The sequence below is a fragment of the Falco biarmicus genome, chromosome 8, assembly GCF_023638135.1.
Source record: "Falco biarmicus isolate bFalBia1 chromosome 8, bFalBia1.pri, whole genome shotgun sequence".
In the NCBI taxonomy this organism is placed as follows: domain Eukaryota; kingdom Metazoa; phylum Chordata; class Aves; order Falconiformes; family Falconidae; genus Falco; species Falco biarmicus.
In genome coordinates this window covers 4,788,130-4,813,310 of record NC_079295.1, presented here as the reverse complement: position 1 = coordinate 4,813,310, position 25,181 = coordinate 4,788,130, and the positions used below count along the sequence as shown (strand labels likewise).

The window sequence follows — 25,181 nt, the reverse complement described above, 5'->3', positions numbered from 1 at the left end:
TACTCTGCCAGCACAGAACTTGTTTTGCATTTAAATTATACTCATTAGAACAGGGCGTATTATCCTCCCTTAGTAAATGTCATTGTTTTCACTGTATCTGTCTAAATATTAGAAGTAGTAGATCTCAGCTTCTCAAATGCAGAAGTCATTTATGCATTTGTAAAAGGGAAATTAGGTTGCCTGTTGTTGATGCCAAGTTAATTTTCCGGTTTAGAAAAAACTAATTAAATGAAGACAGTATCTTTCCTGTACTTGCATAGGCTACAGCTCTCAAGATTAAAAAAAAAAAAAATTAAGATTTTATTATTTAAAATTTTACAGGAGAAACAACTATAGGTAGATTTAAGTTCTTGTTTCTCTTTATTATTATTTTCTAAGATGAATTTAAGAACATGCATTAAAAATATTTGTTGTTGGAAAATATGTTTATCCTCCTAAAGAATAATTTCAATAGCGAAAGGGAGGAGAACATAGCACTGAAAATACCTACTGGATCTGTGGTGTTCCGTGACGCGGTTTCGGTGGGTGACAGTGAGCAGTGAGGCTTGGCCCCGAGTTACCTCTCACTGGAAAGGTGCGTTGAGTCTCCTGGGATTGACAAAGCCCGAGAAATGAGGTTATCCTGATTTGCATAGTTTCTGCGTTTCAGTTTCCGAGTTTTATAACTGTAAGCTAGTCATTAAAGGTACTGTTTATACCTAAGTATATGTGCCAGAGTGAGTTAAGCTTCTCAATCTGTAATTAGACACGTAAATAAATTTGACCTGATTTTAACTGATCTGCAGCTTTTACTGAGCATCAGATGTTGATGATTACTGATGTGCGCCAAACTTATTAACTCTGTGAACTGCTTGGAGTCTCAGTAGGTGCCCAGTAAAGACCAGTTCTCTCTTTGCGTGGATAATGATTTGCATTTTTGTATTTTCACAGGCTACGTCCAGGATTTTCTTACTAACCAAAAATAACGTTCTCCTCGCGGATCAAAAATCTGGGAATATCAAGTCAGAGGTTCCACTGGGAGATGTTACCAAAGTGTCCATGAGCTCCCAAAATGATGGCTTCTTCGCAGTGCACCTCAAGGAGGTTGGTTACGGCTTTATAATACAATAATACGACTGTTTTGCATGCAGTGATGTAAAAATTGTTTATTAATTATCTTGTAGCATTAAAGCATAAATATCATTAGCCTGTGGGTTTAGAAGTTCATTGAACTTTGCCGTATCTGCAGAAACTTTGATTTAAAACTACTGCAGCCAAGTAAGAACAGTTTTTATGTTACGAACGATGATTTACTTGTGAAAATCAAACTTTGTATTTCACTGTAACCTCTTCAGGATGGGAGTTTTCAGTTTGTAATACGGGCCTTTAATCTGGTTCAGATGCCTTGTGGCACCGTTTTCCGTTTTAGCTGCTCACACAATTCTTCCCAACACACTGGCAGAATATTTCTCTCTTTATGGGATGCCCAGAAATCCACACTATGGCACAGCTCATTTGGTTACTTAGTTCAGTGCTATACTTGCTTCACTGCACTCTTACCATGGCTCTGCTAGAATTTCTACTCTAGTTTAAATGAATTTGAAGAACTTCATATTAGTGTCTGTACTGGCCGCCTTCATCCTTGTACTGGTGTGGGTAACTGGTTTCTGTTCCTATTGGAAAATCTTGCAAGCGTGCTGCAGTGTAGCCAAAAGGGGGATACAGAAACGCTGCCCTTGTGTAGGACAGATGAGGGTGACCCTTCTGTAGGGTGGGAAGGGGTTTATAATTTTTTCAACAGGTTTGTGGTGTCTTCGAGAGTGAATTGCATTTGGATCCTATACAGTGCACCACATCCCTATTTAATTTCCAAGTTTAAAGGCTCTTGTTCCATTGCACTGGGAAGAGAAGGCTCCTTGTAAAACCTCCGGCTTGGCTGGCATTTATTGTTTTTTGTATTCTAGGTTTTGGTGGTCCTAACTACTTTCCTGTCTGTTTCAGGGTTCGGGAGCAGCTGGTAAAGGAGATTTCCTGCTCAGCAGCGACCACCTGATTGAAATGGCCACCAAACTTTACCGCACGACTCTCAGCCAAACCAAACAGAAGCTCAACATTGAGATATCCGATGAGTACGTTTCTTGTTTGCTTAAAAGTGCATTTCCTTCAATGCAACGTGCTAAAAATGTTAGAAAAACAGAACCCTGTTGTGTAGCTAATGCTTCTTTTCTCTTAACACCATTCTTGTAAATAAGGATCCCAATTGTCAATGCGTACTTATTTCTAGCATTTATTTGGCTCTTATTTCTGTGAAAGCCATTGGAGAAAATGTGCTCTTCCGAAGGTAGTTTCAAACAGGGCTATGAAGCAGAATTGCTGCCAGAGAACTAATTCAGAGATACTAGGTCTGAGAGAATCGTTCTGCGTGTGACTGAAAAGCCCACGTATTCCTGTGAGATGTTTATTGGTTAGAGTGGACTCTAGTGAAAACAGAATGAAAAGCTCCTCCCCGAGTACATGTGTCACTGGTGCTGGTATTGCAGGTCTTTAAAACTCTGCCTTCTCTTTTGTGAAGGTGCAAAACATATTCTGAAAATTCCTGCTGGTGGTGGTTGATCCACCTATCGTCGTTGTGGCTTCTTTGGTTGTTAAAAAGCTTTGTTTGATAAAAAGCTGGTGTCTCAAATTAGTACTTCCTTCTGCTTGGTGCAGTTTCATATTTTGGCCTTAGGTAAGGACTGCACTTGCAGCGGTTATAGCTGTGGAATAAAACCGTGCGTGTGAGCCCCTAAAGCCTGCTGAGTAAGAGTCCCTCGCTTCACCCACCACTGCTACATGCTCGTTTGCTGTGTGAAGTGCCCCCAGATTTCAGCGCTGTTGATTTGGTGGCCTTATTCATTCTGAATAAAGAAGAAAATTTGGAACCCTTTGACCGCAGTGAAATAAAATTTCTGTAGGCACAACCTGAACCTGTTAGCTGGCTGCAGCGCACTGCTTGTGTTCTAGAGTCACCATGGCGAGTACAGTTTATATCTGCCTGGATTTTTATTTTAAGGCTGATTTTGCTCCTTCCTTGAAAATGATATCTGCCTTTTCCCGGTGTTCCGTTACCAGCTGGGATTTAATTTGCTGAAGGGTGTCTGTTGTAGCCTCTAAAAGAGTGGGGCTGTCCCCAGTCAGTTTCTAGTTTAATGATGGCTACAAAGGAATAAACTACTAAAATGAGGTTTAAGCGTGCATTGCACTAGTCTGGCCTGCCTTAGGTCTGGAAGCGGTCTGCCTTCTGGGAGGCGGCTTGTATTTTGGGATGTGGTTTTGTTTCTTGTCTTGCAGATTAAAAACATTGAAGTGTGTATTGCTATTGAGTTTATTCAGACTAAATAATTTGAAGCTGTTAGCAGTTCCGTCTCTGCTGATGGTGAAGCGGGACTCTCGTCTCCCCGCTAGAGTTTAGGTACAAGCACAACTAGGGACTGATGAGAAAATGTGACCTTATTTTGACTGCTGTACACTGCTTTTTGGGAGGAGAGTTGATATAAGCAAAAATACTGTTGGTGCAGGGCTATGTCTAATAAGACATTTTTTCATATAGATATATATACACACATGCGTACTGTTTATATATGTAATACTGGAACAATGTGATGAGGAAAACGCAGCGCTGGTGACAAGAGATGATGGCGCTGAGACCTGCGGAGGATTTTTTGGGTGCTGGCATGGCCAGCAGCACCAGACAAGTTAAACCATGGGGCGCCTGGGCTGCGCAGCAGGAGGGCGGGAGCGAAGGGCAGCTCTGCGCGGCGGGCGCTTCCTCCCCTGAGCTCGGCCGCAGCTTGATTTGTGGCTTCCGGCGGCAGGACACATTCTTTGAAGTTTTTGGCCTCTGCTGAAGGACTTTTTAAGGATCCTAAAAGGGAAAATCTGCTGTATTACAAAGGACTTTTTAGGTCAGCGGCCGCTGCGTGTGAGCCAAAAGGCAGTGCTGCCCTGTTTGTTGCTTCTGATCTTGCTCGCCAGTGAGAAGCTTGAGGCTCCCCAGGAGCCTGATGGTTTGGGGTTTTTTTTTAAAGCAGTTCTCCACATTCAGTGGAATTTCTCTTCCAGTAAAAAGTGAAGAGTCAAATCCACATTAATTTATTCTGGACTGTAGGAAATAGCTAAATTTGGAGATTGCTGGCAAGGAAGAGAACTTCCCCAGCCGCCGAGCAGGGGGCTGTAAAGGCTGACTGCAGATCAGAAATGCGAGAGCTGCTAAAATACCAGATATATTAAGTGTAAACCAGAAGGCAAGCGCTCCTGATGTTCCTATAGAAGTATTCAGCTTCCGTCCATGAAAACAGCAAAGTCCCTTTGGATGATGGTGAAGCAGTTGGAAATAGTCTTTGCTGCATTCCTGGTACATTAGAAATTCTGTTTTCATCTGCCTGCTTTCTAAAGGAGTAGCTAACTACTGTAAAAGGCCCACAGTTACGAGCAGAAGACAATAATTAAGAGATACTACCTGAAGGACACTCAAGCCATGCCACAACCTATGGCTTTTTTCTTTTTTTTTTTTGATTCCTCTACTCTTATTACTAATGCAGACCTGAAAATGACATCCTTTTGGGGTGATGCTCAGAACCATCAGGGAAAGACTTCTCCTTCTCGTGTGTTTTTTTTCCGCCTTTAACTTAAATTGTATCATGTTCCCTCTTCTAGGTTTCTGGTCCAGTTCAGGCAAGACAAAGTGTGTGTGAAGTTCATACAAGGCAGCCAGAAAAACGGCAACATCCCAACTTGCAAGCGAAAAAACAATCGGCTTCTCGAAGTGGCTGTCCCGTAACGGCGGCTGGTGGCTCTCCCTTTCACGGACTTGTTTCTTTGTAATAGTGCAATTTTAGTTGTTTGGTTTTGCTGGTTTTATCCCTTTCTGGAGCTGTTGATGGCTAATAGCTATAGAAACCCTTGGCAAAACATTTGATCGATCGATTTTTTAATCTTTTTGTTCATGCCAGAGTTCTAACCCTCAACATGCAGATTTTTACCCAGTGAGGCATTTTTACCAGCTGGCCCATTTCTGTCATACACAAATCGTTCTTTTTGTTTAGCGGTCGTATTTTAGTGCAGCATACCATAACCCCGCATATTAATGATAAATTACTCATACTCCTTAGTCTAGAGATCCGCTTAACAGGAACTATACATGGCCTTGATGCTTGATGGCCACTTGTGCCCAGTGTCTTTTTGTACTGACCTGTTGTGGTGCTCTGACGGCTCTGCGGTGGCCCCCGGCAGGTGGAGGCTGACACACGGACCCCTGTAGGTAGCACTACGACCTGTGTGACTCCATCTGTAAGTCGCTGCAGCACAGGAGCACCTCATTCTGCAAAAGAGAAGGAATATATGATGATACAAGCAGCTCTATGCATAATTTTGTAGTAAAAACCGCAGAAGTTTTGACACAGGATTCTTAATTAGGTCAGATGTTTTTAATGACTTTATACAGTAGGAATCAGTAAAATTAAAAAAGCACGTTTCTTTTGCAAAAGCTATACAGTTTGAGGCATATTTTCTGTTCTGCTATTTTTCCTTTTAAATTATCAGTTAAGATTAGAGCCTGAAAAATGCAGTAGTATTCATAACACAAGTAAATGCTAGGTATTTAAACAGTTAGTTATCAAGCAAGAGGTTTGAGCCTTTCCTTTAGATATTGGCATGTACAATGTGCAATAAAACATACGTGACATTTTGTGAAAAATTATTTATAATACATTTTTGTGTGCAAGAGAGAAGATTGGTGCAGACTGCATAGTGTAGGGGTTAAAATAGATTTGTGTTGTTAATTTGCAGTTTTTTAGAGTGTACACTACAGTTGTCAGTTCGGGAAGAATACTTAAAATTAAAAAAAAAAAAATGAGGGTCTGTATATAAATTGGTATTATGGTAATAAAACTGTTCTAATTCTGTGCTGTTTGGTACTCCTATGTTATAACCATATTTTTGTACTCCAAACTATTTTATATAACTCGTGTGCCTGATGTAAATGCGTGCACAGAAAATACAATCAAGAGCTGCATGATAAACTTTCCAGTGTAACTGATTGCACTTAATCTTTTATAAGCCAGAAGCATTAGTTGAAATCCTTAAGAGGAGAGACGCATTTTTAGGTAGAAGCAACTACTCAAGTGAAGGGTTTGTTGGATGTGACCGTTTGATTTGTTTGATGCAAGGACAGTTGAGAAAGCATTGTATTTTTGCAGTCTGATATAGGACAGATTAAGTCCCTGGGTATCTGATGTGCAGTGCTGGAAGTCCAAGCATAAATAAAGGAAAGATAAAGAAAAGTTCAGAGTCTCGTTACTCTCCGGGTGGTGAAGTGATGTAGCACTCATGGCTGCGAAGGCTCCTCTGGGTAGTTTGACACTGATGTTGGCGCTCTGCATTCAAACGGCATTTACTGCCATAGATGTTCTAGTGCTAATGGTTATCAGGCTGAAAAAAACCAGCTGGCTTGGGTTGTACCACATTGTGCTTTGGGATTAAAGTAAACTGTTTTGCTATGAGTTGCATATAAACGATTGTTTCAATCGGTTGTTTGAACGTTGCCGTTAAAAGTCCACGTGTGTGACCTTGAAAGGTGGGAGTAATCAAAAGATGTATCTCCCGAGAGATGACAAAAGGTTGCCTCCTCCTTATTGTCTCAGCTTGAAGCCTTCCTTTAATAACTGAGTCAGCTTATAACAGCTCAATAACAGAGAAATGGTTTTACATGTATTGTAATTAGAGATGCTTATGAAGGCAATGTTAGTACGGATTTGTAATGCAGGATTCAGTTGCTCCACAGGAATTGTTCCATCGCCTTAAGAAGACAGCACATAACACTGTGGCATGTAAAACTCCTAAATCCCATGTTAGAATTCCTGCTCGGTAAAGATTGGAGGGTTTGAAAAACTGTTCACTATCTTGAAAACCTTATAGTAAGAACCACAAGGAGCGAATTTTGAAAATGCAGACCAAAGTAAGGAAAAATGGGAAGTCTAATGTACTCCTGTAGTTGCTTGCAGGTCAGAAATGGGAGAGTTCAGATTAAGTACAGCTGTATATTTGGCCTGTGAAATTAGGGTATTATGGGATAACGTTAGGATGTTTGATCTGTCCCAACGAGAGCCAGTACACATACCTTTTAAATTATTATTTTTTATTTTGGTGTTTGCAAGTCATGATAGCCATATCTGCAAAAGACTGTAAGAGGGACAAATTCCTCACTTCGGGTTCTGTTGTTTCTTTTCTTTCCCTGGAACATTTGCAGTTTTCACCTTGCATATTAGCTGGTCCTTTGTGATCGTTACCATTCGACACAAATATTTCCCAATGTACAGAATAAGTTTTGCTTAATGTGTATTATTTAGATATGCTAGGAGAGTCTTGGTATCTTGGTGTTTAAATTTAAGTATCTAGGATGTGGAAAATGAAAACGCAAGGTCACCTAGTTGTTTTTTTTCTTCTCCTCTGTTTTCTTTTATAACTGTCTATTGAATGGAGTTGTAAAGAGAAGACTATTTCTCCTATGGTGCTAACCTTACACATCCTTTCACTTGTAAATTTTGTTATCCGAAAGCTGGGCAAGGATCATTTAAAAAAAAAAAAAAAAGATATTTGTTGCATGATACTTTCTAGAATTAAATAAAATTCTGTTCCTAGACCTATACTTTCTCTATATCTGTATCTTCCTTACTGTCGTCAAATCTAAAAAGAGCAGGTGGCTGGGTTGTAATTAAATATGCGCAGCTCTGGTGTGTGATGTGGAGAGAGAAGAAATTTGTATTTGGTGTGTGATTCTGTAAGAGGCAGCATGTCTTCCTCAGTGATTCACCGCAACCTTTTCCGGGGCAATTCTTCAGTGCAAGTCCTTTCCTTGACATAGTTGTCTCTGACAATTCTGCAAACTCAGCTTTCCTGACATTAGGATTTGGACTGATTCCCTAAGAACAGTATTAATAGCCAGGTTAACCTGATTTTTTAAAAAAGGCTTTGAGCCCCAAACCTATCACACTTCATACATTTTGTCTTGTGATCTTTTTCTTTTTATCCTTAACAATTTTAATCCTGATTCATTGATGTCAATGTTTGTTGTACAAATTAGGGAAGAAAGAAGCTAAAATAAAAATTCAGAAAATGCATCCTTTCATTTTAATCTAGGTTTGTTTTAATTACCAAAATGAGAGCCTTTTTCTAAACCGTTCTGGGAAAATAATGGAAAAAATCATGCAAAATTTTGATACAAAATGAGATCATTCCAACAAACACACGTTTCGAAGACAACTGGAAGTGTTTTATGGAGGTGCTGCCAACTTACAGCGATATAGACGAGCATGAATGTGAAGTGATCCTGAGCGTCGCTAACGGACGAGTTCTGGCTATCCTAGCCATCCTGATCAGAGTATTTTGTAGCTTACATAGACATATGACTGTGAGTGGGAGGGACAGTTCTTTACCGACGTTCATAAAACCCCTCAAAGTGATCAGAATTCTCTGGATCCTGCTTTTAATCCTGCGGTTTAAAAGAATTGTGTGTTATGTCACTGCCCCGTGACCTTCCAGTTAAATGTGACTAAAGGTTGTTGGCATGTTGCACGATCTTGTAGCCCTTCCAGCACGATATTTGCTAATTTGCCCTGCAGACCTGTCTGTCTGAAATTGTCTGTTAAGTAGTTTCTAAAGACTTAATTCAGGCAATGGCATCCTCCCTCAAAGAGAACAGTATTTGCATGTCAGTCCCAGTTACAGTGAGACTTCCCATTTTATGACTAACTGGAGTCTTTCCTTCTAGAGATGTAGCTAAAGGGAGGTTTAGTGTATGGGAAGAAAAAAATGCATTGGCAGAGCAGCACTTGCTTCTGCTGCAGCATCGTAGGTACCAGCGGTCGCTGCTTTAAGCACACCATATATATATATATAAAATATACCCACACACCCTGCACGGAAAAGCTCAGCAGCACTGAATCTCTCAGTTCTTCTGCTCTTTTGAAGCAGAGTATATAGAGGGTGAAGGATTGTGGTAAATTTATAGTTGCTGTAAATAATTGTAAGAATGTATTGACATAAGGTTTGGGCAGATTTGCATTGGCCGGTCTCAAAAAAATAGCTGTAATGCAAAGAGGAAAAGAAGTGTTCCTATGAATTTGTTGTTTTTAAGGAAACACATCACTATTTCATGGCTGGCGGTATTTGTCTGTGGTCAGCTAGTGCTATTTAAAGGGTTAGGGCTGAGGGGAATATCAGCTTAATCTGGTTATCAGCTAGAACCAGTTCTGCTCCTGTTCCCTCACGTCCAGGGGTGAGTTGGGTATTCAGGCTTTAACTTAGTTCAAATGGGATCAGGACAGTTTGAGGCTATTGCAGTTTTCATTTGCATTATGATCAATTGATGAATAGAGTCATAAAATTTTTAGGAACAGACTCCCTCTCTCCTTCATCCTGAACTTTTAGGACATTGACAACTGATTGTGGATGAACTAAGCAAAATTTTGAAGTATGAAACACAAAAGGCTTTATATGTGAGTGAAAAGGAAAATCTGAAGAACCTGAGTATCTCTTCTTAATAATTCAACTGATTTCGAAGGCTGCACTCTGCACTTAACCCAAGGTAAGGATCTCTTTGCTACTGTTTATGGTCTTTTAATTATTGGAAAAAAGATAAAAACTAAATATTCCTCTGGCCAGGGAATTTTCTTCCCTGGAAACGTGGCAAAGTACTGGGGATCTGTGGGGATTCCTTCTGTAGCAGCCCTTGCCCAGACCTGGGACTTGGGTGCCAGTCTCGCCTCCACCCTCAGAATCATCGCGTGCCTTTTGGGCTGCTCCCCGGCAGCCGGAGATTATGCTGTTTGCACAGTGAAGGGTGATTTTTACTGGGCTGGCAAAACCCTTCTGGACGTTACAAATCTGTTCCCCACCAGTATCTCGATGCTGGGTGCCCCTGAGGTGCTGGGTGCCGTTTCCCACTCTGGTTCTCAGCACGTTCTGGTTTCCTCCTGCCCCTTGATGTCCTTTGCGGTGGTAGAGGGAGGCAGATGTCTCCAGGGTAAAGCAGCAATGTATTCCTTTAGGTTATTTCCTTCCATTATCTACCACTGCATCTTGGCACCTTGGTTTCAGCTGAACATACAGGAAACGTTTCATTTCCCTTCTAACCAAGAACTGTTTTTAATGAAAGATGCTTTGTTCCCGTTCGAGTTGACTTGCTGGCTGTATCGGTACCACCGGTCTTTCCCAAAACTCTTAACAAAAAGCAAAACGGAAGCCTGGAACATGAAAAGCAGATGTTGCTGTGTGCTCTGTCTCTTCCTGTTAGACGAGAAATCCACTTGAAGTGATGAAGTCCCTGCTGGCTTGGTTCGCGGCACGCAGCCTTCAAGGTTGCTGTACGTGCTTCTCGTAGCCTGAAAAAAGGAATCCATCAGAATACAAAGTAGGGAGTTTCAAACTGTGGTGCCAAAAGGAGGGGGAGCTCGTGTATATTCAGATGCAAAGGAGCATGAAATAGCTGCAAATACAGTTAGGTGTGTTTTTACTGCCTGTATGCTGCTGTAGCTATGGGAAGGGACCTTGGCGTAAGTTTAACCATGGAGACTCCAGCTGGAGGTGTTCAAAGCAATGCTGTCTGATCAAAATCACCATAAGCCATTGATTGTTATTAAAAATTAAATGTTAACATCCAAAGGTTGTGGATGAGCTTGCAATGGTAGAGTCCAAGTGTTGATTGCATCCCAAAAATCTTAATATTATATGGGGATTGTGGCCCTGTGATGGCAGGTTCTTGAGTTGTCATGAGCTGTTCTGGGGATAATGCAGGAAACAGAAGATTTCAGCTGTTTCTGATACAGGAAAGAGGCATTTGTTTTAAACCAACCACAAACTCATTGCAAGATAGAAGCAGGCTTGTTTCCAGCTCACGGTCAGCCCGTCACTGGCACCGAGCTGTTCTCCCCGGCCATCCTTGATTTGAATGCTATTGAGTTATTGACATCACGGGATGTCCCACACGTGCTTGGCTCCCGAGCACCACACGCGTGCCCCTGGGATGTGGGTTTGGATCCTGCCTGGGTGGTTTGCTCCCTTCTGTTGAGGCGGAGGTAGGATTTCTCTGGATAAATCAAACAAACAAAAGATGAAATTGGAAAATGAAGGGAAACCGTGAGCCAGATCAGTGCTTCAAGTTTCAGTCCCATCTTCAGACTCTTCTGTACAAGGGGGGTGAGGAAACCCTTTCTGAAGAGAGGAGAGCATCTTCTCCAGCTGCCAGACCCCAGGATGCGGCAGGTGGGGACGTATGTCTTCCTTCAGCCAGGGTGGAGTGAAGCCTTTTGTAGATTTGATCTATTTTTGTGTTGCTGTGCTAATCCTGGTCCATGGTGTTACTTAGAGGCTTCCCTCCGTGCGGCTTTCTCCTTGCGCTCAGTTTGGCAGTGCTGGATGTCTTCTCAGTCATTACCTCAGCATGTCCTACAGCCCCCCCGAGACCTCTCTGCCCACCTCTGCTAGGGTTGGGTCATGCTGATGGGGGGATTTCTGGAAACTGGTGGGAGGTAAGGAGGAGTGGGAAATCTTTTCTGGTGGAAGACCAAATCAAAAGCAGTGTTTTGGGTCAGAAGCATCTGGAAAAGGCTCTTGAGCTACCAGGCATCAGGGGTTTGCTAGTGACTGCTGAACTGCAGCCGCCTGCCTCAGGTTTTAGCTGCTTTGCCTCTTCCATCTGGAAGACCTGGGCTCCAAACCCAGAGGATCGGTCAGCATGGCATCCTGTGCTTCACGGGTGGCTTGTGAGGTCCAGCGTGCGGCTTTTGGAGCTTGTCATTGCCAAATTCAATACTGATGACAGTTTTAATCAGTGGGAAATGTGTCTGCTGGGACGTGGCAGGGCAGCACTGAGGAAACGCTGCTCTCACCATGGCACCTGGGAAGCTGCTTTTGGTGTCCTCAGCCAGGGTGTGCATTGGTATGTGCTTCAGAGAAACAGAAATGTGCGTGATGTGCAAACAGCTTTGGCATGGCACATGCACTAGATGCAATTCCTTGTCATCTAAGGGATCTGGCCACTTTGGAGATAGTGCTTGGTCTGTTGTGGAGAGACCTTAATTTGGGTGGTTGGAGTTTGGGTTTTTTCTTCTTTTTTTTGGTTGTTGCACTTGCAATGTGACACAAAGGTCACTGTGCCTTTAAGGATGCGTCTTTTTCCTTATGAAAAAATGCAATTTTACACAGAGGGACAGATTTCCTTTTTTCTTCTTTTTTTTTTTTTTTTTTTATTTTTTTTTGAGTGAACTGACTAGTAATGGAGTTGAAAACAGTTCTCAGTATTGGGAAAAAAAAAACCAAAACCAAGCAAAACCAAGCCAAAAAAACCCCACCCCAAACCCCCAAAATGGATCCTAGCAACTACAAATGAGACCTGTATTTATAACTGTTTCTTTCCCCAAAATGGCTGGAAAAGTAAAACTGAGGCTGTGGTTCCGTGTTTTGGCATCAGCCAAACCAGCGCGTTTCCTGCCCCCGCGGCACCGGTCTGGTCCTCGGTCCCCTGCCCGCAGCCCCAGCCGTGTCGCCGGGGCCATGTGCCACAGGGCTGATAAGACGGTCCCTGGGGGGTGCGGGTCCCTGCGCAGCCCCACCAGGCTGGACAGGGGAGAAGACGTTGGGATTGTGACTCCAGCTCGGGCGTGATGCAAAACCACACGCCAGGAGAGCTGCTGCGCTTTCCGCGGTCACGACGGGTTCCAAGGACTGGGTGAGCTCTCTTAAAAGGCACCATGTGCCAAAAAAACCCCAGGTTTTCCAGCATAAGACAGACAAATGTCCCCCAAATTTTCCAGCTGTTCTTTGAAAACAGAAAGGAGAAGTGGTAGGTACAGATCTGGCTCTAATGTCACGCTTTTTACAAAGTGCAGCTCAAGGTTTCTCTCTCCGCTGGTGCTGACTTTATTGTTCCAAACGGGGATTTGCGTGGCATGTGGTGGGGGAGCACTGGGGGCACCGCCGTGTGTGTCCTAATGAGCACAGCTTCTGGAAGCCGTGTGGGGAAGCCAGACGTGCAAGGCAAAAGGCGGGGTGAATCATAGAGTCACTGAGGTTGGAAAAGACCTTTAAGATCATCAGGTCCAATCGTTAACCCAGCTCTGCCAAGCCCACCGCTGAGCCATGTCCATCAGCACTGTGTGCCTGCAGGCTACTGTATGATTGCACCGCATCCGTGTGGATCGTTCAGAGAAATTAAAGAGGAACACAAAATTAATGACTGTGTGAAACCTTTGCCTGCTCCCGAGCTGATGGTAAACGTCTCACCGGCTCCACGGGGGCCAGAACCTCTCCCCGTTCTCATGCAGGTTTCTGTGCAGACACCAAGCAGATCATTACAGAGCTTCCAGCTGGGATCATAATGTCATTTCCTCTGCTATTTGCCTGGATTCCTTTTTCATCTCTTCCCATTCCCTCCTCAGGCTTGCTGAAGAACCGCTTTCTGAATTCACAATTTACCTGCCAGATAAATCCGGTAAAAAGGTCTCTCCAGGTTGTGGGAGAAATCTGTGCACCAAACGCAGAGCTAGTGCCTACAGCCGGTGCGGCGCGAGGCGCGCGCCTCCCCTTCCCGGTCTGCGGCTGTGGTGGGCAGTGCACGCTCTGGCAGGACCCCTTGCCTGGCCCACCTCCAGGCCAAGGGTCGCATCTCCGGTCCTGGTGGGATGCAAAACGTGCAAGTCATGCAGCTCAGTGACGCGGGGAATGCGCTGCCGGCGATCCCTGGCCATGCTTCTGCGCAAAGCCAGCGGTGGCCGCTCTCCCCACGCACTTCACAGCGAATGCGGCGTGACGAGGTATCGCCAGGGCCCCGGAGCCTGGCTGCTGGAGCCCCCTGAGCACAGCCTGACGATGCACGTGAAGATGGAAGGAAGGAGAAATGTGGGGAGGCAGCACAGTGCTGGCATGCTCCGAAAGCCAACTGCTGCACTCCAGATGTTCTAAATCACATGTGGAAAAGTGTTTGTGGTCAGATGCTGCTTGAAAACGATTGTTGATAGTCTCCTGAGACGGCTCGTGACAAATTGAATAATAAAAATGTTAAAAATAGCGTAGTTATTCCCTGGAAAAGCAAAGTTCCCACAATCCAATGAGCTGGGAAAATTGCTGAACTTCCTTTGGACGCAACATGCTCTTTTTTCGCGTGTGTGTTCTCCAACCTTCCATGGGTCTCCAGGCTTTTTTCTTATGACCCTTCCTCCTCCTAAGAGCTCCGAGCAACCACGTTTCCAGCCTCCCCAGCCCCAGCACCAGCTGAGCTGACCACCAGCCATCGACGTGAAAAACTGCCTCCTGCACGCCCTGAACCTCATAGTTTGTTCCCTGGTGTCACTGGTTGTTGCAAGTTTGTCTTTGTAGACCTTTTTTTTTTTTTTTAACCATGGGGAAAGCTAGCTCACAAACACACAGCAGTAACACCAAGAGCTCTTTACCACAATAGACCATCCTTGACAGCAGCAGTTCTCTACTGGCCATGCTTAGCCTGTGCCACCATTGATTTTTCCAACGTCTGCTCGTGGTGCTGCAAGGTGCAGTACTGACCCTCCTTCCTCAACGTGGGGGCAACCGGGGGCAACCACCACACAGGGGTTTGGTACTCTGTGTGTTGTCTCCTAGGCAGAAGGCTTGGGGCAAGTGAATGTCCCAGGACTCTCCTCCGCCGCAATGCTTGGCGAGGTCAGGTCCCTCTTGAGAGCTCCGTAGTTTAATCATAGAATCATTCAGGTTGGAAAAGACCTTTAAAGACCATCAAGTCCAGCTGTTAACCCAGCTCTGCCAAGCCCACCGCTGAACCATCTCCCTAAGCGTCGCATCTATGTGGTTTCTGAACACCTGCAGGGATGATGATGCCACCACCTCCCTGGGCAGCCTGTCCCAGGGCTTCACCGCGCTTTTGGTGAAGAAATATTCCCTAATATCTAACGTAAACCTCCCCTGGCGCAACTGGAGGCAGTTTCCTCTTGTCCTGTCATTATGTTATGAGTGGAAGTGGGGTTTTTGGTGGTGAGAGGAGGTGATTTGTTACAGTCTGCTTATGCTGCAGCAATGAATTGCAAATCTGGTGGCAGAGATGATAAAAGCTGCGGGTAATGACAGGCTGTGGAAATGTTTGGCGTGCCCGGAGTAAGAACGCGTGCGCTTTGCTAGCTGGCAACAGCCCTTCGCATTTGACAGACACTAAATATGTAAAAGTGACCTGAGTCTGTCTACTACTGGAAGAAATGTCATCGTTACAAAATCTACCCTTCTGTGTGCTATTTGTTCGTATTTCTCTTGAATTAGCGATAGATTCTATCCTATTCTGGCACGAAGTGCAGCTCTGCAGGCATGTATACTGACTTAAGATTTTCTTGCCAGCAAATTTAGGGGAAGATCTTGGAAACATGAGCTCAACTTAAGCATTGTGATGGTCATTTTATGGGCGATGATTTCAACCTTAATATGGCAATTTCTTTTATCTGACCATTCATTCTGGAGACCAGCAATATTTAAACTTTCAGCAGAGTTGAGGTGGTCAGCACTTTAACGTACGCACTCGGTTTAAGTCCCAGTCCTGAGTGCCAGAGTCTCCTCTGAAGCCTTTTGCTTGATGGGGAACTCCACACACCCACCGACCCACTGACCAGAACCGCTGTGGCTCCACTGCCATCAGGCAGCTCATCAGCTGATGCTCATTTTTGTGTTCTCCCTGGCTGCTGTGGGGCTGTGTGGCTGTGGAGTTTTGCTGGCAAAGCATCTGAGGTGCAGCTGTTCCTTCCCCATGTGAAAATCTGAGACACGCAGCAAATTTAGGGGTAGAGTAAAACCAAAGAAACGGAGCGGGGTGCAATGGAAAATGCAAATGTTTTAGGAGTGTTATAGGCGAAATATGAAAAGGCTCTGGTTTCACAATGAAATTTTGTGCTGAGCTGTTGGTCTGAAGTTTAGATCCTGCGTGATGTCTTGAGAATAGCATTCGTAACAGATTTAAATCTGCTGACAGACTGATGCTCTGTCCCAAAACCACCAGCACAGTTGTCTCCACTGAATATCTCCCTGCCAGGCGCCGCTCGGAAGAGTCTAACAAAGATAGAAAACTGAAGTTGCTTTTCCTGCCATGAAGATGAAATGGAATACACGGTGGCTACAGGAAAGGCAGCAGTCACCACGTGGGATTTCCTCCACAGGATGTCCTAGATATTTTTCTGCCCTGAGTAAGCTGTCTCACTCACACCTTCATAGTTAACCACGGCGCTGAATCAGAAACTATTCCCTGATCAGCTCAAGATGCCCACGAGCCACTGGCCTGCTTACCCAGGCGGGCTGAGCCCTGCCTCGCTGCTCCCAGCTGCTCCGTGCCACCGCCGCTGCCCTGCCTGGTGCCACGCTGCATCCCAGCGCATCGCCCCCGGCCTCAGGTCTGTCCTGGGCCACCCCACCGCTAGGTCCTTCACCAACCATAGCTTCCTTCTACTCTGATGCAGCGGTTTAAAGACCCGTTACTTGCTCTTGGTATTTCTCCCCCTATTTAAGGAATATATGTATATATGTGAAGGCGATGTGTGTTTATTTGAAGGTTGCTAGTAGGTCCAGCCCTCCCATGGGTCCTTCCTCCAGCAGTTCCCCGGATCCAACACGAGTAAATAAACATAGCTCTCAGTGTTGGAAAAGATAATTGGCTGTATAATGCACATAAAGCAAAATTGCTTTCCTCAAGATTTATTCATCAATTATAGTTTGCCCTGGATGGCACAGTCTGAGCCATTTTCTGGACAGGGGAGAAATATGTCGAATGGAGGGGAAGCTATTGTTGTGATGAATGACTGGGTTCATGTGTGCATGACTCAGTGTTTTGGGGCTTCCATAATAAGTATGCTATTAATAAGCTAATGAGCATGCAAATGAGGAGCCAAAGAGTATCATCATATTTGAGACAGTAATGTATGTTTTGGTTTTTTCGCTTGTAATTAATGAGAAGGTTGCCTGGTTGGTTGGTGTCCCCCAGGTGAGGTTATTTGTTCGCTCTGCTGTGGAGGAGGTAGCAGGCAGTGCGCTGTGTAAATCTCACCTCTCCTTTTTGCAAACTCCCTTTTGCCTCTGCCCACCGAGCCCTGCCTCATACATGGTGGAACTCCAGCTTCTTACTGCGGGCTGGGGATCCCAATGTCCGACTTGAAGCTAAGGCCATGTCAGCTGCAGTAAAGGCTTTTTTATTTGTTTAATTAAGGTTTTAACGGTAATGGCACTTTTGTCTCTCTCTGGAGAACGTACTGATGTGACAGTGTTGTGCAGAGTCTTATTAAAAAAAAAAAAAAGAAAAGAAAAAAACCCCCAATGCTGGCAGTTACACTTCCAGCGGATCAATATGGTACATGGAGGATAAGCAAAGCGACCATGTGGAGGAAGAGTGGTCAGGGATTTCTTATGGGATTGTCTGGTGGTGCTTAGTTCCCTCGGCTGCTGTTTACTTTAAAACCATTTAGTAGGACTTGGGAGCTCTCAGCATCTGAAGGGATCTGGCCCCTTTGTAAAGAGACTCCTACGAGGGCACAAGATGATCTGCAAACCTGTCAGCTACCATGCCGACTCTGCTGCTGCTGTTGACCTTGTCTCATTATTGGTGTCAAACTGGTTTGCTAAGAAGCATTCAATTAGTTTCCTATTTTTTAAGCAGGAATCACCTGTATTGTAAAGCACACTGTGAGCTGCGCTGCCCAGACACGCTTCTCCGATGCTAGGTGATGCACGAGGCACAGGGATCACCATGGTGTCCTACTGTCTGTTCCTTGTGAGGCCACCTACGGATTGCATGGTCCAAGGGAAGGTCCTCTCCTGTGGCCAGCCTCTCATCTAAGAGGTGAGTTCTTCCGAGGCAGGGACGATCGATAACAACATCTGTACACAGGACCTCTTCCAACAGGGTTCCTGTGACATTTAGGTGCTGCCTGAATATAATGAACATCTGTCAGCTGAGAGGAAGAAATAACACCACCTAAGTCCTTCAAGGAATCTGTCGGTGGCTGCTGTGGCTGTTAATAACATGAGAAGGAAGGAAGGAGAACAGATGTCCCACCCACCCTTCTGCAGCTCTTTAGCTTCACAGGGAAACACCTAACAACCATGCTCCTACCCATGCTCCGTCTTTTTAGGTCCTGATGTTGTGTTGTCACCTGTAAGAGACATCAATAATAACCAAAATGTAATTGGCAGAGGCAGGCATGGCTTGCCGTCCCACGTGCTCACAGCTCTAGAAAATAGTTATTGATCACCCTTGCAGTCAAAATCATGAAGTCTGGGTACCTGTGAGAGAAGGAATGGCCATCACCTCATAGCAGAATTCTGGTTTTGTGGGAGCACAGGGTAACTGGGGTGGGAGGGGACCTGGGAGGTCGCCAGTCTGGTGTCCTGCTCCAGGCTCCAGCCATGAGGTCAGACCCGGCTGCCTGGGGCTTTGTCCAGCCAGCCTTGAGACCCCTGAGGGGTGGAGGTCTCCGGGCAGCCTGGGCTCACCTTACACCCCGTGCTGCCCGGAGTGTTGAACAGGGGTGTTAAATGTGGTTAAGAAATTTGGATTCCTTATTCAGAGCCTGGAAGAGAAGCTCAGCCATCTGCTTCTGTAGTACATTTCCTTTCATTCATTCATGAGATAAAATGAGATTGATTTGGAAGCAGTTTTGGAAGAGGGAATTCACATGTCTTTCCAGCCCATCAAATATTGTTGAATTTATTATCACTTCAAGACAAAAGCCATGATCTGACCGGTAGACTGGAGGCCAGGGAAGTTTTGAACTGTCATGTAAAATGAAACCCTCCTGGCCTGAGGTAAGCCACTTAGTCCACTTGCTGTAACGTGGGGTGAATAATATTTACCCCTTGGTGCTAGCGCGAGGATTAATGTTTGCTCAGTGCTGTGAAAATGAAAATATTACTCACAGAAAGCTTCTTGTCTGCAACGAAAATTATGTGCACAAAGAGCCTCTGGATCCTGTCCTTTGGCAAGAACCTCATAACTTTTTTTATCATCGTTATGGTGATGATGATGCTTAATACAATCAAATGGCTCAAGACAGGGAAATGTTTGCCCCCTTTCTCCCTCCCTATCTCTTCCAACTGACAAATGCAAAGACCCACAGAGCGATGGACTATGAAAAGAGGAGGAGATCTTACACTGAAGAAGGTTTCAGAGGCACACAAAAGCGCGGAGATCCATCACCTGGTGCAGCGTGGGGTCTGAAAAGAGAGGGGAGGACGCTAGGCAGCTGGATCAAAGGCTGCTAAGCACTAAAGGCTGCAATTACGGCGAGGTTCAAGTATTCAAGCAGAGTGAGGTATCTTGATTTGCTGAATTGCCTGTTGAAAGCTTTGCCTTCCCCGCGAGGCAGGGCGCTGGGGTACGCCTCGCACCCAGCCCTGCCAGCGCCGGCCCCACGGCTCCTGCAGGAATACGTCAGGTGTTCGGTTACCCAGCCGTGGTTTCCCACCATTCGCGAATATACTTATCCGCCAGAGCTTTGGGACATGTAGGCTTTTAAATAGCTGAGTCCTAAAGCTTATCACACACATCAGCTATGACCCAAACCCTTGAAAGCAAATTTTGCTTAGCTGAAAAGGGAGCTTTAATGTCAACATGCAATGAATTATCTCGCTTCCTTTCATTAGCCTGAAATAAAGACTGTGGTTCAGGCAAGGTGATGCTGAATTTGGACAAAAAAGCAGTGAGAGGAAAGCTATACTAAAAGTCTGGAAGATGTCTTTGAAATTATTAACTCTTTTCTCAGATTAAATGGGGTAAAATTGCTTCAAGATGCTTAGAAAATATCTCAGGAAAATACTAAACGCTCTATTCTGCTGAGTATCCTTCTCAGAGTCCCTCAAACTGATTTCAAGACGCATCTGAAAACACGGAAGACTTCCCGGTGAGCCTGTCGGGTGACATGGGGCATGACGACAGGACCGTGCTCGGGGTCGTGCTCAGCCCACGCAGCAAGCCAGCAGGATGGTGGCACACCACCGAGCTGCCTCGCACCGTCTCTGCGCGTTTCTCTTCTTGTCCTTGAAGAAAGATTAAATAGAATATATGCGTTGTGTATCGCCTGTGCTGCACGGGGATCGGCTCCCCCACAGAAAGTTATTTATTCTGGTGTTAGACAGGACCCTTCACTTGCAGATCATGCCACACCAGTATGCTACAAGCAGCCTGAGGAGGACGGAGTCACATTGCAGAGTGACGCCGGTGGGACTGATCAGGATATTGATGACCCTGCGTGGATGTTTATGCCTCCCACGGGTGCTTGTTCAAAGTTCAAGGGCTCTCCCATAAATGCAGGGCATTGTGATTGATGGCCAGGATAGCAGGGCTTGTCTGCCAGACGGCAGTGCCGGGGCACTGCCATCGACTGTGCACGTCCCAGGAAGATTAAAAAGTATTTCTGCCTTCCTGAGGAGGAAGTAAGGCCAGGGAAGAGCTGGGCTTAGCACACACAGACCCCTCGGGAGTCCCTCTGGCGCAGAGCGAGGAGGGGAGGGATGCCTGCAGAGCACAGCCGAGCAGCCTCCTCCCCAGCCTGCTCACCGCCCCTGGTTCTGCTCTCCTGCAAACCTGATTTCCCATTGGTGCAAATTAGGTAAGAATTAGTTTGGAGTCTTTAATTGCAATTTTTATTTTTAATCTGCATAATTATACTTGGACTATTTTCACAGTCTCGCGACTGCTTGGAGATCATTAGTGCTGTGTGATGTGGAAGACATCCCTGCTCACTGCAGAGGGGCTTGCACTAGATGATCTCTGGAGGTCCCTTGTGACCCCAGCTCTTCTATGATTCTGTGATGGCCACCTGCGTGGCGAAGGCGAGGGCTGCGGGGCAGCCTTCTGAGCCCCGTGGCTCGTTCAAATCACTTGTCACTTGTACCCTGGCTTCTTTCCTAAGCCACTTGTGGTGGGCTGACCCTGGGTGGGTGCCAGGCACCCACCGCAGCCGCTCTGCCGCTGCCCTCTTCAGCTGGGCAGGGGGAGAAAATGCAAGGAAAGGCTCGTGGTCAGGATCAGGACAGGGAGATCGCTCACCAGTTACCCGGGACAGGGAGATCGCTCACCAGTTACCCACAGGGGCAAAAACCACTCGACTTGGGGAAATTACCTTAATGTGTTACCAATCGAAGCAGAGTAGGGTAATTGGATAATAAACCCAAATCTTAGTACACGTTCCCCCCACCTGTCCCCTGTTCCCAGGCTCAGCGTCACTCCCGGTTTCTCCCCCCGCCGCGGGGCCGGGGCAGGGGGCTGCGGTCAGTCCATCACCCGCTGTCCCTGCTGCCCCTTCCTCACCCCCTGCCCTGCCCCGCCGGGGGCCTCCTGGGCTGTGGGTGGGGGTCTGCTCCCCCCCGGGCTCCATGGGCTGGGGGCGCAGCCTGCCTGGCCGTGGGCTTCCCCACGGGCTGCCGGGAGCCCCTGCTCCGCGCCGGGAGCCCCTCCTGCCTCCTCCTGCCCCGGCCTGGGGGCTGCAGGGCTGCTCCTCTCACACGTTCCCCCTCCTCGATCCCGCTGCACTGGTGCAGTTTCCCCCCTTCCTCAACCCGGGACCCCAGCGGTGCTGCTGCCCTCACCGATGGACTCGGCCCTGGCCAGCGGTGGGTCCCTCTTGGAGCCGGTGGCCCGGGCTCCGTCGGGCCCGGGGGCAGCTTCTGGTACCTTCTCACAGAAGCCCCTCTGCAGCCCCCCTGCTACCAAACCCTTGCCAGGCAAACCCAATACACTGCTCGAGGGGGTATGTCCTTGCAAAACATTAGTTTTGTGGCCCAACTCATGTCCTCAGCCGATGCAATTGTTAGAACGTGGTGCTGAGGGGAGATTAATAGCATCTGGGCTTTAGAACGACTCATTTAATACTAGCTTTGTCTTTAACAAAAGAAAATTAAAAGAAGGCAAAAGGAGAGGCAATGTGGTAGCACCAGGTCTGGCATCAGCTTTGTGCTTCCAGGTTGTGGGGAGGTACTTGGATGTGAGCAAGGGCTGGAGTGAGGCAGCGGATGTTGATGCAGAGGTACCCTGTGGCATGGACTGGAGAGCCTCCCAAAGGAAGGGGGTGGATTTGGAGAGGAATGAGGCTGACAGGGTGGTTGGAAGGCGAGTAGGAAACGGGGAGCTGAGCCTTGCTGAAAACCTCACTACCCTGACAGCCAACCTCCTCATTTCCTACATCCTTACGACCTCTCTCCTTTTCCACACCCAGCATCCTCCTGACCCTTCCCAAGCCTGCTTCCCCAGCCATGGAGAACCCCAAGTCATCCCTCCTGTCCTTTAGTCTGTATGCTTTGGACTTTGCTACTGCTATGAGGTTTCATTTTGCAGCTACAAGGAAAAGAACAAAATAAATCTTCAGTCTGGGGGTGGCAAAATCCACTGTAGCCCACATGCTGAAAAGCCTTGGGCTGGCTGTGCTGCCACATCTTGTTCTACTTAAACTGCTGCTTTTAATAGACCCAAAATGTTTGCTTTGCCAAAGATGTTTCCTTCTTTCTCCAGCAGGACCACATGCACTGGTTTGCTCATGTACGAGGTAGCCGGGCTGCGGGAGCCGCTGCCAGCCCCGTGCTGTGTTGGCTCACGTGGCGCCCGCGCCACAGGCTGGCAGGGCACCCAGCTGGAGGTCCGGTTCGGCTGCAGGTTCGGTGGACGCTAGACTGGAGGTTGTTTAAAGGGGATTTGAAATGAAGGCATGTTTCAGATGTCAGCTCCTACCTTTGATTAACGCTTTGAAAATGGGATTTGCCAGTAGGGACCTGCAGAGGATTTTGGGGGTTGCACTAAGAATAATTGATAACTTTCTGTGTTGAAACTAGAGGTGTTAGCAAAGCCGTTCTCCTTTATATCTTGTTATCTCTTTCCCATTGCAGGTTCTCCATGGCCAGTGGCATGTCTTTCTCATCAAATATCTTTTGGAAGAGAATTCAGATGTTGGTAAGCATCAAAATCTGAAAGATGTAGCTGAACGTGAGGTGTGGATCTCAAACCCACACCAAAACTTTTGGCTCGGTGACACCGTCCAGTTGCCTGCAAAGATCCTGCTGTGAATATCACTGCAAGATCTAAACAGCGGGGTACAAAAAATGTGATGTTTGCTCTGCAGTAGTGATTTGGTGTCTACTGCTTCTCCCCTCCCACCAGCTGGAACACAGTTTGGTGGCAAATAAGGACAAGCCAAGAGTTGCATGAGGATGGCTTTCCTCCTGCAGCCCTGTGCATACGGTGGCTGATGGAGAGGGGCAGCAGAGAGGGGTAACTCTGCTGGAGTTACAGTGCTCATTCCATGTGCCAGGGACCAGGCAACCTAAAGGACAGTGTTGCTGCACATTGCACCTTGCCACCCTGCCCTGGCCATGCCAGCTCCTCAGGAGAGCCCTGACCTGCTTGATGGGGGGTGCAGGTCCCCCCTGCGGCCAGGCAGCTGCTCTGGTGTAAGCAGCCCCATGCTTTGCTCTTACCACTGACTCAGCATGGTCATTGTGCCTTGAAACACAGGGCTCAGCAGGCTCGCGTATCCCCTGCGTGGAGGGATCTGACCAACTTCTGAGAGCACACGGTCTTGTTGGTGCTCAAAGTTCAATCAGCTCCCACATACAGGTGCCCCAGGGCTCAAAATAATCAATAAAACACCAAAAGGTTTTTCCAGCGCAGCATTGATTACACTGAAGTGTTACTGCTCTCCTGGGCTCTCGGGGGAGGGCTTCCCCATTCAGATGTCCCTCTTCAGCCAGCTGTTCTTGGCCACCTGCTCCACGCCAGGCCGGGAGGCTGGGCTGAACTGGAGCAGCTTGGTGATGAGGGCTCGGCAGGGCTCCGGCAGCGGGGGCAGCCCCTCTGGGTACTGCACCCCTTTCTTCTGCTGCTGGGACATGCGGCAGATGTGGGTATGGTCAAAGGGCAGGCAGCCAGTCACCATCACATAGAGCATCACCCCCAGGCTCCACATGTCGTACTTCTTGGCATCGTAGGGGATGCTCATCAGCACCTCCGGGGAAGCGTAGGCTGGTGACCCGCAGAACGTGGTGCTCAGGTCTGGGTAGCTGTTGGCCTCCTTGCTAAAGCCAAAGCCGGTGAGTTTGGCCCGGTGGCCCTCGGCGGTGAGCAGCACGTTCTCACACTTGAGATCCCGGTGCACCAAGTTGCGGCTGTGCAGGTAGCGCATGGCCGACACAACCTGTGCAAAGATGTCCCGGGCCTTGGGGACGCAGGGCAGCCTCCCCAGCTCCTGCACCAGCTGCAGCAGGTCACTGGCTGCTGCCTCCATCACGATGTAGAGCTTCCCATTGCTGATCTCGATAACATCGAAGGTGCGCACGATGTTGGGGTGCCGGATCTTGCGCAGGATGGAGAGCTCCCGAGGCAGAAACTTGTACATGAAGGCTGGGGGTGCTCGTTGCCGGTCCACCACCTTGATGGCTAGCGGGCCCTTATGTTTGTTGGAGGTGGCTGCTTTCACCTTGGAGAAGCTGCCCTCTCCTAATGTGTGACCCAGACTGTAGCCCAACTCACAAAGTAGCTTCTTTCCTCCGTCGGTTTTTGGCATGATGTGTGATCCCGATGGGCTTAATCGAAGCGGGTGTTTTGCTCCAGGATCAGAAAGCGTTAATGGTGCGTGGCCGCTGTTCTCCCCCATGGTGCCTCCCTGGGCTCCAGGGCTCACCCAGCTATTGTGATGGTGTGGAGTGTTGCATGGCAATGCCTTTGTGAGATGACAAGGGTGTCTGGTGGGTCCCCTCTGCCCATGGGTGGCCCAGGCACATGCCAGAGAACTCCCATGGGTGGATATTCTAGAGTTTTTACCTTTTCTGCCTGCTCATTTAAGTTTTCAAAGTGGGGCTTTTTGGAGGATGAGAGTTTAAATGTCAGCTTTCTGGGATGAGGAACACATTTGGGGACCTATACCCATTTTCTGCCAGGTATTGGTAATATTAAAATCAGAACTGCATGGAGTGGTGCAAAGGCGTGCTTTCTACTCTCCCTAACTGCAAACCACCTGGGCTGGCTGTAAATATTTACTTTATTATCGTGATGGTGCAGGGAGCTGTTTTGCTAGGTAGGCTCTCTGCCTTTGTGTGGTGCAGACAGGGAACTTTAAACGCATCTTTCAGAAGAAACAGCTTTTCAGTTGCTTGAACTTGGAGTTGCTCTC

At 46.9% G+C, this 25,181-nt stretch overlaps 2 protein-coding genes across 5 annotated transcripts in view; one reads left to right on the top strand and one right to left on the bottom strand.

The window, feature by feature from the left end:
* MYO1B (myosin IB) overlaps positions 1 to 7,663 on the top strand; it is a 113,226-nt gene extending 105,563 nt beyond the window's left edge. For all 4 annotated transcript variants that reach the window (XM_056348385.1, XM_056348384.1, XM_056348386.1 and 1 more), the window contains 3 exons: positions 931 to 1,083; positions 1,981 to 2,108; positions 4,675 to 7,663. In XM_056348385.1, coding sequence (XP_056204360.1) covers positions 931 to 1,083; positions 1,981 to 2,108; positions 4,675 to 4,798 — 405 coding nt within the window. In that variant the 3' untranslated portion in view covers positions 4,799 to 7,663. The remainder of the gene's footprint in view (positions 1 to 930; positions 1,084 to 1,980; positions 2,109 to 4,674) is intronic.
* Positions 7,664 to 23,741: 16,078 nt separating this feature from the next.
* Positions 23,742 to 24,614, bottom strand: TSSK6 (testis specific serine kinase 6). The gene has a single exon (XM_056350485.1). The coding sequence runs from the start codon at positions 24,573 to 24,575 to the stop codon at positions 23,742 to 23,744; it is 834 nt and encodes a 277-aa protein (XP_056206460.1). The 5' UTR covers positions 24,576 to 24,614.
* Positions 24,615 to 25,181: the final 567 nt, after the last annotated feature.

Coding starts and splice junctions, on each gene's coding strand:
- TSSK6 (XM_056350485.1), bottom strand. CDS start 24,575: ATGCCAAAAACCGACGGAGGAAAGAAGCTACTTTGTGAGTTGGGCTAC.